Source organism: Hemibagrus wyckioides, linkage group LG13, assembly GCF_019097595.1.
Source record: "Hemibagrus wyckioides isolate EC202008001 linkage group LG13, SWU_Hwy_1.0, whole genome shotgun sequence".
Taxonomy (NCBI): domain Eukaryota; kingdom Metazoa; phylum Chordata; class Actinopteri; order Siluriformes; family Bagridae; genus Hemibagrus; species Hemibagrus wyckioides.
In genome coordinates this window covers 14,368,499-14,381,735 of record NC_080722.1, presented here as the reverse complement: position 1 = coordinate 14,381,735, position 13,237 = coordinate 14,368,499, and the positions used below count along the sequence as shown (strand labels likewise).

The following is a 13,237-nucleotide window of genomic DNA, read 5'->3' as shown; positions in this document are numbered from 1 at the left end:
CTGTGAGGAATGCATTCATTATATCACCAAATAAGGAAAGAAGGCTAGGGCTATTAAAGGTGAGCGGGGTTAAACTGCGCATTCGGAAACGATGCTAATTTCATAGCTCTGATTAAGAAGTCATTGGGTGACAATAACCTTTCCGACAGGCTCATTAAACCTTGGGTCACCCAGTCTCAGGCTGAAAAAGCCTGAGTGACATCCTAACTGGAGACAGCTAAGTTCCATTAATGTGACAGAAGCCAGGAGGTCAGAGAGCTCCAACTCCCTCAGTCAACTCTGAAACTGTGGGCTGAAAATGTCGGCTATACTGTATGTGATGTTCTTATTGATCCATCATGACTGTTTGGCTGATACAGGACATGGTGGATCTGGACAGTATTACTCCTGATGGCCAGAGGAGAAACGGAGCATCCATCTTTCTTGATCAGTCTTCTATTTTCTTGTGGCTGATTTGGTTTGCTTTGCTCTGTAATGATTAAGTGACAGTTTGTCAGAATGACATGAGGATAAACCAGCCCTTAAATTGTGCCCTGTTTTCATCAGGATGAGAGGTGGCAATATTCTGCTCTGCATTGTCCTTTCATGCTGTTCATCATTTTGTCTCTCAAATTCTTCCCACAAACAAATATAAGCATTAACATCATGTCTAAATCTCCCTCTGGACATGCTATATACCATGACAGAATGATATTTTTTAGAGGCTTGGATTGGAAACTCTTCAAGATGTAGATGAGAAAAAAATTTACATTTTTTGGGATCTTGATGTATTGTGAAGTCTTAAAGAATTCAGAAGGACTTTGAGCATTTAAAAAGCATGTCACATCAGAGCAACCAACACTGTACAAGCTTTGACAACTTAGTATGCAGCTCAATCATCCCATTTTGCATTATTTATCTCTTTAGAGAATACACATAGGAGGCTTGAAATACCCACAACCCCATATAACCCATTTACTGAGATGTGGCAGGGACTCAGAAGTGTACTTTATTATGGTAGATTTAAAAAGGCTACTCCTGGCCTTCTCAGATCATGAGCAACACTCCTTAACTGCTTAAATACTCGCCTCAGGGTCCTGACTGTACTAAACTCATATTCCGTCCCCAGGCCCAGAGCTCACATTTCCACCAACCACACAGCTATCATCTTCCTCTACTTTTATTACATCCTCTCCTCCCACACAGACATCCAGACTCATGTTTCTCACAGATATGCTATTAAACCAGTTAACTGCATTTAAACAGGAAAAATGACTGGATTCTGTGAGTCTGTGCTGAATTGAGTAATGTTAATTCACTTGAGTGAGGTGGAGGGAGACAGGCTGTTTCATATGTGTGGCTCAGACTGTAAGAGATCTGGATTATGCGTAAGGCTTAATTAGCAGGGACATGGCAGAGTCAGTCAAGAAAGAGGCTAGAGGTTTGCAGAGAAGAGCCAGCAAAGCTGAGAGGCTTTTATTTTTAAGACATGACCCATTTAGATATCAGCAGAACTTTTGTTACAGCGTATTTGACTAGTCGGTTCATGTAGCTCAGTCTGTACCTCAAAATATCCACAGTGTGGTGTTAGCTAGGAGGTGAATTTTGCAGTGTGAGACCAGCATGAACAGACTTCTAAAAATGTGAAACACTGACAATAAGCATTGCTGACTTTTGTTTCGGCCTACAGTGCGTTACCATGGCAATGCTCTCACCTTTCTCGTGCTGTCATGGCTAGGCTGCAGAAACAGAAGTCCCTCAGATGATTAGCATAGTTAAAGCTCATGGCAGCACAGGCCTGCCAGCACAGAGCCCAGCAGTCATAGAAGAACAGAGCAGGCCATGAGAAACATGGCTTAAATTAGGACTAATTAAATTGCACACGTCGTGCTCTCACTCCCACTTGCTGAACTTTTACTCCATTCTCTAACCAAATGTGCAACTTGTGCTGGCTTGAGAGGACTCACAGCATGGCCAAACTCCAATATAACTCTTCTCCAGAATCGTGACTGAAGGAGTGAGATGAAGTCAGCAGAGGAAAAGCTTGATCTGTATGGTAGCATACACTGCCCAAAAGAAAACCAAGCATTCATGTTTCTTGATCATAAGCTGATTTGCTTCTCTCTGCTGTGCAGGTGATGATTAAATAACACTTTCCCAAAGGGACCAAGGACAAACCAGCCTCTAAATCTCCCCCTGTTCTGTTCATCAGGATAACAGCTGTCCAATATTTTACTCTGCTTTGCTAGCTTGTGTCTATCATCCTTCTGTTTCATTTATTGTCTCACAAGCAAAATTAAACATCTTTAACTTGTCTGATGCTCCCTGAGTCAGAAGCCTCCCACCAGGAGCCAAAGAGCAGTTCCTTAAACAAAAAGGACCCTTCGTCCAGGGGCATAAAGCGGTCTGCTGAAGAACATCGAGCTGCACAGAGGAGGGTTGCCGCCTGAAAGACTGCTCTCTGAAGACTACATCAACAGACAGCAATGTCTGAGCTGCTGACATTTGCAAGTGAAGAAGCGCCAAGTAAAACCTATTGACATGCACACCGGCCCCCTGTGGCCCACTGTTGTCTTTCAGCAGTCAGCAGGTACAGACGGACCTTTGACAAAGCCGGCGCTTGCATTTGGTTTATATTATTTATTTCATTTCAAGTGGCAGTCGTGCATGGGCATATTGGCTGGTGGACAGAGGCAGTGGGAGGCTATCAGGAGGCACACTTGACACATCAGTGAGCAGGGCAGCAAAGAGGAACAGAGCTGTTGCTCTGGCTGGAATTGGCGATTTTAAGGTTAAGCCGTGAAACCCGGACACCAAGGATTTTCGTGTGATCCTTTTTATTCTTGTGAGGTGAATAAATAAGAGACACTATAAAAAAAAAATCAGGGCATTTTTAAAGTCCCTGTATCATACAGATCATCATATACTATTTTTCAATTTTCCAAGTGGTTAAATGAAGTTATTTGTTTGGCTTGTTACTACACCTACCTAATACTGGTAGATAAGTATTGGTAATGATGAGGTCTTACATTTATTCATCTTCTGTAACTGCTTGGTTAGAGGTGAGATGAATCTGGAGTCTAGGACATGCTGGTTGGTGTATCAGTCCATCACGCTATGCTCACATACTCATTCATTCCTATGGCAGTAAACCAAAGTAGTCACCAAACACCTACCCATGGTTTTGGGTTGAAGAAGTTAAGCCGCATAGACACAGACATGTGAAACAGCACAGCCAGTAACCTTAATTAATACTGATGAGTTAATAGAGTGCTTCATATATCCATAACCACAAGATTACAGTTTCATATCTCAGCAGCAAAGAAACGATTAAACACCAGAGAGCTGCATCCTTACAACATGTGTCTCCAGGTTGTAAGAAACCTGTCACTACATAAAAGCAAATTCCAAATACCTTTAGATGCGAGCTGTTCATTAGAATCATGTAGATTCTTTAATTAGTGATTAAATGTGACAATTTGACATCAGGACGGTGTTATTGGGGCAAAATAAACACTAAATTATTTATAAAACAATGTCAGGAGGACACAAACAAAAATTTGCATAGGAAAGCAGGCTGAAGAAGGGCAACATGTTTCTCCCTGGAGCTTTGTGCATGTAACAAGGCAAACATGATGTGATCACCTGGCACTGAAGCATATCTCTGTGGGGGCAGCCATTTGTCTTTGTGTGTCCTATTACTTGCAATCAGTTCTCAGCTGATTAAAAGTGGTGGGGAATACAAAGTATAATGTAGCGAGAAAAGGAGGGAGGAGGGAAAAGATGTGAGCACCTGGTGAAAGAGAACAGCAGTTTTTTTTCTCTCAGTGTCATCTTAGGTAAGATCGTTCTGTTCTTCCAGTGATACTGCAAATTCGGGGAACAAATTTCATACCAGAAGAAAAGCCGGAACATTTCAAAACAATTCCTAGATGGTGTGCTGGGTTGGTAGTATCTGAGTTTACTCCATGGATTTGGATTTTACGTCAAAGTATGAGGGAAATAAGCTGATTGCTGTCTTTCTATAAGCTCTGACCAAGTGCAAAAGCACAGCAAAAACAGCTGTGTAGAATCTAAACAGCTGTATGTTTCTAGTAACCAACAGCTAAAGAGAAATTGGACATCTGAGCATGGACATATGGGAGATGTCTTCTCATATCATACTTACTCGTGATAGGAATGCAGATCCCTGTGTGCCACACTGTACAACACTGCCATCTGTTGACGGCCAAGCAGAAGAGTGCATTTTACCAGCAGTACTGGGCTGAGAGATGATTTCATTATCTTAAACAGAAGGGACAAAAAAAAGAGGGAGAGGGAGAGCGACAAGCTGTATATGGCAAAATAGCACTTAAAGAGACATGGCTGGAGATGATGTGTATGATTGCAGCTTGCAGCAGAGACATGGGGGTAGATGATGGCTCTTGTCTCGGTGGGGTGTCTGACTGCTGAAGGACTCTTTTTTTATATGGTGCAGCAGGATGACACTCAAAACCTCTAATCTGTTGTGTGTCTGTGTCAGAGGGCATGCAGTGACTGAAATTAGATGCAAATTAAACTCATAAAAATGAAATCTTTTCCATAAGATACTATGCTGATTCAGATTCAGTCACTTTTAAAGACAGGTTGCTTCTATATTGGTCCAGATTATAAAGATAACTGCTCGATGAATGCTCTGGTTTTTTTGTAATACAGAGAATAACCCCTTCCATGGTTAGGTAATGGTCATTAAATGTGCATTGCTTGACAAATTGTTCCTCGTAGTCTGGCCACTAGATGGAGGGCTCTCCCGTTCATATTACAGATGTGCACCATGAGGCCATTTTACACTTCATTCTAAGCTACTGTCATGTGTGACTGTTGATAAGATGCATATCTGAAATGTAGCCAGGTGGCTTGTTTTTCACACCACACCTCAAACAGCACGTGCATATCACCACCATAAGCCATCGATCATGCAGTACAGTACAGCTGGAGATACATGGACTTGCAAGAAACACACGATGTAGATGCAAAATCCATACAGAAATGATGAATTGTCTGACAAACATTCCAGGTTTTGGTTTTGTTGTTGTATATACTGCATGTGGATCAGGCAGGCACATGAGGTTTCTGACAGATATGAGTCTCATCCAAAGACAAACGTCATTTGTGAAGACAGCGAGATGTTATAATGCTGGATATGAATCACAGAGGATTATTAAAGCAACAGTCAGAGTTAACATAGTCATTGCAAATGATCTAAATTCCGACAAGTTTCCCATTAAGGACAATGAAACTTTTAGTACATTATGTTATTCTGACCCACACCTGTCTGCTTTCTTGAGCTATTTTTACAGATCAGTCAATATTTTCATTTTATTTCATTAAATACTACAGCCTCTCTATCATTTAAACACAAGTAGGATTTCAGAAATGCATTTGTTTGTACATCAATTCATTTATTTACAGGTTTGTGGTCTAAACTGGTTTGATAGTCATTTTTTTTGTTTAGGTCAGTCATATTAATAGACTCCCTTTGTTTATTCAGTGATTCATTGTAAGTGCTTATATTGTGAGAACAAAAGCCATGAGATGGGAAAACACCCTGGATGGAATCCAGTCCATCACAGGACAGCAGGCACACCCACACACACACACACAAACACATATTCACACCTACAAGAAGCATTTTTTGGGCCAATTCACCAATCCCTCCACCCCCCACCACCACCAATTTAAACCCAATCCACCTACCAGCATGTTTCTCACCAGTGGTTCCAGACTGAAAAATGGTGTGTATATACACACATGGCTTTTCATGGAGAGATTTCCCTGTTATAGAGGCCACATTATGAATTGGAACATTAATCCGTTCTGTTCAAATGAATACTTTCTAATGGAATCACAGAAGGAGGAGTAATAGGCTGTACTGAAGGCCAGATCTGATTACACGTCGATCCTGAATCTGAAATGAGAAATCAATTAGCGATACAGATAGCATTGTTTAAATTACTCTGAATCAATATCCCAGACTGCTTATACAGCATGTGCTTCAAAGTGTGATTAATGCAGCAGTGAATAATTATCCCCAGGAACCTATCCCTCATACTGGACACTCACAAGGAAAGATTTGTGGGTTTGACACATGCAGAATACGACTTTTCCTCTTATCTGGCCTGGATAATTGAAACACCATATATGATACTTCCTACCACAAATCTCACATTGATTTTACTTTTATCACTGCTTGGATAGAAGAACACTGTAGTAGCACTCTGTCTGATGAGACTAGCTGGCATAACAACCTGGCACTGGTATTTTATGTACTTTTTATATACTTTCTCAGTGCGTGTCTCTTACACATACACCCACCTACCCACACCCACACACACACACACACACACACACACACACACCATCACCTGCCAATCCATATGCTGAGGTTGTTGTTTAGATCATCTCTTCACCCTTCATGACACATAAATTACAATCTTAATGCATGTTGTCTTATTTAAAGGTTACACAGTAACATAAATTAGCGTGCAACAGAAGAAAGCTCTCCCTTATTACTGTACTAATGTAATCCTGCGGATACACACAATTGATTTTGCACTCAAACTTGCGATTGATTAAAGGGTGGCCTTCAATTACCCTGATTATTTGCTTTGATGAATCTAACCAACCTCTTAACATGAGGCAGTGGTGTAAATAGCTAGGTTGAACTTCGTGTGTTTTAATGACACTGACATTTCCTGTTAATTGGTTGATTAGTTTCCTGAAAGAAAGCCAGTCAGTATTTAAAACAAAATGAATCAGGTATACACCGCTAACACTTATGTTGTTCCCTTGTATGTGTTAATTACTTTAACTGCTCTGCACTATTGGATATATGCATATAACTGTGTTTTGAGTGCCAGTACTTTGTAACATAATGTTGAGCATGTTTTAATCTGTGGGAAGTCTTCAGGGTGGAGGACTTCATATCATGACAAGGTGCATTTAAGCTGGATATTATCTCACAGATTTCACATCATTAAATGTAATTATACATGGTTAAAAAGCACATGGTGGCAAATTGCCGATATACTTAAGGGCGGGAACATACCAACGGTTGAATTTCATTTCTTACATAATAAAATAGCTCATAAACTTGCACACATACACCATGCATTAACAACAATGTATATGTGACCAGAGCAGAAAACGAAGCCGGATGAAACACCAGGACTGGATCTTTAATTAACAGTCTTTTAATATGATCCTTACATATTCACAACTTCTTGTCTGCTCATTGATTAGGAACAGTGGAGATCTTTTTGATTCATGGCTCAACACAGCTCATTTCCTAGAAGGCTTTTTCAGCAGGATGTCAGTTGTTTCCAAATTGGCTTTAAATATTGATTAGGCCACTCATTGACTTCTTTAAGAAAGTGCAGTGTTGAATAAAATCTTATTTGCCTAATTTATTACATTGTAACCTGACAAACGATATCAATATCAATCACAGACGTGTTATGCTTTGTGAATTTCATAAAACACAGCAAATAATTGATCTTGGATACGGTTTCACTTGCTAACATGGTACTGAGAGGCAATTAAAGCAGTGCGAAGATCTGGACACGATGAATTGGCCTGGCACTTGAGTAATTATATAATTGTATATTCGGTTAAATAGCTGTAAAATTTCGTGGAGAATTAACGCTATACACGTAAAACACTTGAATGTGCATCTGTAATTTGATCGTTTTTTAGCAATGAAAAGAAAGACTGCTCGATCGAGACATCCTTCCAGTTCCTGCCAGTCATGACTTCTACTATACTCACAGTGTTGAAAGTAAGATGACAAATAAGACCTTTTTTTTCCCCAAAAAAATATGTCTTTGTAGAATATTAAAATTGAGAGACACTTTAAGTGGCACTATATTCTTAATTGCAATCTCAAACAATGCTACACTTATGACTAAGTCGCAGCTTTCAAATCAGTGCTGAGCCTTTCAGACATAATACAGTGCTACAAAATGATATTTAAAAATTTTTGAGTTAAGTGTTCTACTTACAGCACTTGAACCCTTTAAGGGTCGCTCTAGAAGAACAAGCCTTGATTTAAAGTTTTCTTTCTTTTCAGCAGTATGCACAGTACGGTATGTCCACGGCTTTTGTGCACTTGTCTTGGCAAAAATAAAGGAATGACATGACCAATAGTGTTAAAAAATAAAGAGACTTGCTGGCATAAAAACCTAGCACTGTTATTTATATATACTTTTACTTATACCCCCCCCCCACACACACACACACTCTTACAGTTAATAATGTAGCTACACTATAACTAAATAAAACCATAAAACTAATCAGTTTATAAAAGCATGCCCCATTTCTTTTTCTTTCTTTCTTTCTTTCTCTCTCTCATACACATACACTCACACACTCTCTCTCTCTCTCTCTCTCTCTCTCATACACAATCTCTCTCTCTCTCTCTTACTCTCCCTCCCTCTCTCTCTCTATCTGTCTGTCTCTGTCTCTCTCTCTCCCTCTACCCCCCCTCTCTGTCATTCAATGTCTCTCACTATCTGTCTCTATCTCTCTCTCTATCTCTCTCTCTCTCTCTCTCTCTCTCTCTCTTTCTCACTCTCTCACTCTCTCTCATACACAGTCTCTCTCTCTCTCTCTCTCTAACACAGATAATAATGTAGATAAACTATAACTAAATAAAACCATAAAACTAATCAGTTTATAAAAGCATGCCCCGTTTCTTTCTTTCTTTCTTTCTTTCTTTCTTTCTTTCTTTCTTTCTTTTTCTTTTTTCTCTCTCTCTCTCTCAACTCTCTTTCACACACACACACACACACACACACATACAGATAATAGTGCAGCTATATAAGCTATAGCTAAATAAAACCATAAAATTAATCAGATTTTAAAACCATGCCCTCCTTCCTCCCCCCCTCTCTCTCTGACACACACACACTTCTTTAAGGTCTCTTTAACATAAACCAAATAAATGTTACTAACTGGTAGTTTCACAAATTACCTATAAAATGCAGCCCTTATGTTTGATTCATGTAACCCATACTCTGGATTTACACTCAAATCATTTACTTATGATTTATTTTCTCTATAAAAAAGGAAATACCTCGTAGTGTTCATTCATTTTTACAGTACATTGAGCGCAGTTAACGAATGTTTATGGCTCCTGCCGCCTGTTATTATCTATTATCCCTGTGAGTGAATGCTGGACTGTTTTGCGTGGTACATGTTTAGGTTTATAGGCTATATTTGGGATGGGAAACAGAATATTTATCACAAGCAGGTGACGCTATTGTTCACTTTCCATGCGCTAACCATAACGTGAATCCAACTTAGCCAAAAGCAACGCGTGATAATTCAGCAGGAAGGGCAGTGGAGTAAAAGTGGTCCAGACAGTAGCCAATCCCACAGCAGTGTACAGGGACGATGACGTCGCTTGTTTTAGGCGCAGCGGCGCGTCCATGTTTAGATTCACTTTAAGCGAAGCGAGTCAGAGAGCGCAGTGCCATTCAGCCCATGTGGGACACTAGAGAGGGTTGAAACTGCTCCGGCTCGCGGTTCCCAAGCTGAACAGTGGAAATAATATGCGTCTAGTATCGAGTATAGGTCACAAGTACAACTAACGCGTCGGGACAGAGTGTAGTCGTAGGGAAAGTGTGGCGAGATGAACAGGAGCTGAAACTCCGGGCGCACAGAGCCAGTTTAACTCCAAACTCTCCAAACCAAATCACGATTAGAAAACAAAAACAGACGGAAATGAACCGCTTTGCTGTTGTGAAAGCACTTGGCTTTCTGCTTTTGCTGAGGACACTTAACGCGCCATTATAGAAAAAGAGACCGGGAATGTCCGTTACGCACGGGGGTTTGCACTTCACTCTGGATCGCTTTGGTTTGTAAAACTCGCGGACGTGTTTGTGTTTGAGTGGGTTTTGTCCCAATACAATATCGAGCTCAAATCGGAGTGACAGACTGGATGTACAGCTGCACTATGTGTGCACACTTTTTCTGGTGCGGTGCGCAATCAGCGCGCAGAAGATTTATCTGGGAAACCGTGATGGCTCGTAATAATTAACAAAGTTGATCCACTGTTAAAAGGGACCAAAATAAAAGCCACGATGACTTTCTTAACTTTTTGGATATTGTTTCCTCTTCTAGGTAAGTTGACATTGCTTGTGTTATATAGACATTTTAAACATACAGTAAAGAGCACATTCAACCTGTTTCCATGTTTGTGTTGGAATTTTGCTGTCGCATAGTTTTTTCTTCATAAATACTTATTCTGTTTTTTTATCTAAGCCAAATGAATCATTAGCAGACAATACAAATAATACAGCAGCCTAATTCTCTATGATATATTTCTAGACTGTATATAATGCGTATTATACTCATGATCGTGTTCTAGCCCTGCATTTTGATATACACAGCCACATTTAGTTTTGAAATGATTCCACATATTTTTTGGATACCGATACATGGATAAATCCTGTTTTGTGCAGATGTACTACACGTGTCACTATGTGCTGAGCTGGCGCAGACTCGAGCATCCCGGCTGGACTGTGTCCGGGCTCATGAGCAGTGTCTGGGTCGTTATGGCTGCAGCTCTGCTTTCCGCACAATGAGGCAGTGTTTGGCGGGTACAGGGGGCAACTTCAGCGCATTAAACGAGCCCGAGGCACAAGACGAGTGCAGGAATGCCATGGAGTCCATGAGACAGAGCTCTCTCTATAACTGCAAATGCAAGAGAGGCATGAAGAAAGAGAAGAAGTGCCTGCGCATCTTTTGGAGTGTCTATCACAGTTTACAGGGTGCGTAAACAAATGGCTTGAAATCATAATTAGTTTCTCATTTATGAAGATGATGAGTTTTGCAGTTAAACTTCTCAGGCATGACATGTGCACTCTGCCGTTAAATGTCTGGAAGTAACCAACATTTTGACCTTCAGTCGAAAAACTTTTCAAAAGGGATTAATTGAGAATACGAGGCGAGAGCAGCACATTTCCATCTAAATTGGGGTAATAATTCTGCAAGCTGTGTTCATGTATGTAATGCTTTGAAAGTGCGCTATGCAGCCTCCTGGCACTTCTCCTGGTGTTGTTTTCTAGTGCGCTAATTGAGTTGTTTGTTCTCATTTTCCAGGCAATGATTTGCTGGAGGACTCTCCATACGAGCCAGTGAACAGCCGTCTGTCTGACATATTCCGCCTGGCTCCCATCATATCAGGCAAGCCTGCTGTGGTTATAGCATAGCCTGCTGAAATAGAAAGCATTATAGAGGCAATATCACAAACTAGAATTCTGGATGTAGCTGTTTTATGCTAGGCCTAGTCACTCTCGTTAGGTTATATGAATGTGCTCAGTTGGAGTTGATTGTTTTCTGGTTTCTCCTGCTGCTTTATCTTTTTACTGGCTATAATAGTGGCACAGCTACACTTTATACATTACTAGTGTCACAGATGATTAAGTCACTTATCTTTGGTATACTGCTGTAGACCTGAATGGATGATTGTCTCCTCAGAAATGTGAATGCTTATCAAGGACAGGTTAGGAGCAGGTTATTGATCATTGTATTTTATGGTTTAGTGTAAGATCTAATGCTATACTGGAGGTGCATTTGAGAGGAAAGCAATGCTCTGCAGGTGGTGCTGTTTAACCCCTGGTGAACGTCTACGAACAGGTCTTTAGTGGAATTTGAGCACTGTATCTTTTATATAAGTCCTGTCCTTCTTTCTGAACTTTTATAGTGCTAATGGCTGTTCTTATTTATTGTTCTATGTCTGTACAGTCACCTGAGGGCTTGGTCAAAATCCCCTAGAGTCTGATTATAAATTAGATTATATGTTTTTGCCTAAGGCTAAGTTGGGAGGGATTGTAACTCACAAACCCATGTTCAGAGCTTCTGATCAGTGGACATTTATGAGTAAATGTCTAGCAATCAATACAAATATTCATCTCCCAAAACCACCAAGCCACCTGTCTGCCTGTCAGTGTTTTGACACAGTTGGAGCAGATGGACACAATCACAACCCAGTTGAAGTGGAAAACATTGTTCTGAATGGCCAGGCCTCTACAACTCATGTAATTACTTTTTGCCCACTAGTGGAAAATAAATAACGAAGTGGTGAGATTGAGGTGTTTTTATGCCTCAGTAATGTTCACATCACTCTGCCTGTGTGCGTCAGTGCGCTGCAGGTGTATTAAATCATGTGAGTTGTACAGACTGAGAAAGGGGACTGCACTTAGCAGAATTATCTCCATATTTGGAAGAATTGCACAGAGACATTCATCTGGAGCCAAATCTAATCATGCGTCCGTTCGCTTAACCCCCTAAAGTCCAGCAGAGATTTGGTGAATACAGGGCCATTATAAAAGGGTGTAGTGGTCATGCCTGGTCACGGCATCCTTCAGTATTTGCTCACAGCTGTCCCATGCAGGTGCAGGCACCATTTTTATAACTGCCACCACAAAGCTGTACTGAGAGTCCATTTGGCAGAGCTCTGAATGGTGAGAGCAGTCTGATTCTTATTCCGAGCCTCTCACTTCAGGAGGCACGGGATTTCACTGTGTAACTGAAATAGGCAGCAAAGCTTTCACAGACAGAATAGATGAAACTTTAGAGGTTACACAGAATCCTTGTTTTAACCCTTTCATGCACAGTAGCCACACTTATGGTCAGTAAATCACCTCCTCACTCACCTCCTCACCATAACAATAATTTAACATGATTCCATATTCTGATTTCTGTTAGTCTCTAGACTATTTACCATTCTCAATGCAACATTTCTCTGGTATATATTTATAAACCTTTTATTTACCCCCCAAAATAAAATCGAACATAATATATTTAAGTTTAATTGTTAAGTCCAGAATATTATTACATTTTGCATAAAAAAGTAATTCATTAATTTTGGATTTTTAAATACTTTAGACCAGATTGTTAATTGATTGTTGATTTTTTTTTATTTAGAAAAACATTATATTCCCACATATGGATAATCCATTTAATATGAGATTAAAATAATTACATCAAACTATAAAGTGACATGCAATTTTAAACAATAAAAAAACACCTGAAGATTTTTTTTGCATGAAAGGGTTAAATGTCTGCAGTCTGTTTCACTAGTAACATGAATACCGGATCTTCTTTCACTAGTAACATGAATACCGGATCTTCTTTCACTAGTAACATGAATACCGGATCTTCTTTCACTAGTAACATGAATGCCTGATCTTCTTTCACTAGTAACATGAATACC

At 40.1% G+C, this 13,237-nt stretch overlaps 1 protein-coding gene across 1 annotated transcript in view; it reads left to right on the top strand.

The window, feature by feature from the left end:
• Positions 1-9,393: 9,393 nt before the first annotated feature.
• The window catches only part of gfra1b (gdnf family receptor alpha 1b), a 28,824-nt gene continuing 24,980 nt past the window's right edge, over positions 9,394-13,237 (top strand). The window contains exons 1-3 of the mRNA XM_058407106.1: positions 9,394-10,140; positions 10,482-10,790; positions 11,122-11,205. Of these exons, the coding sequence (XP_058263089.1) occupies positions 10,101-10,140; positions 10,482-10,790; positions 11,122-11,205 (433 nt within the window). The 5' untranslated portion in view covers positions 9,394-10,100. The remainder of the gene's footprint in view (positions 10,141-10,481; positions 10,791-11,121; positions 11,206-13,237) is intronic.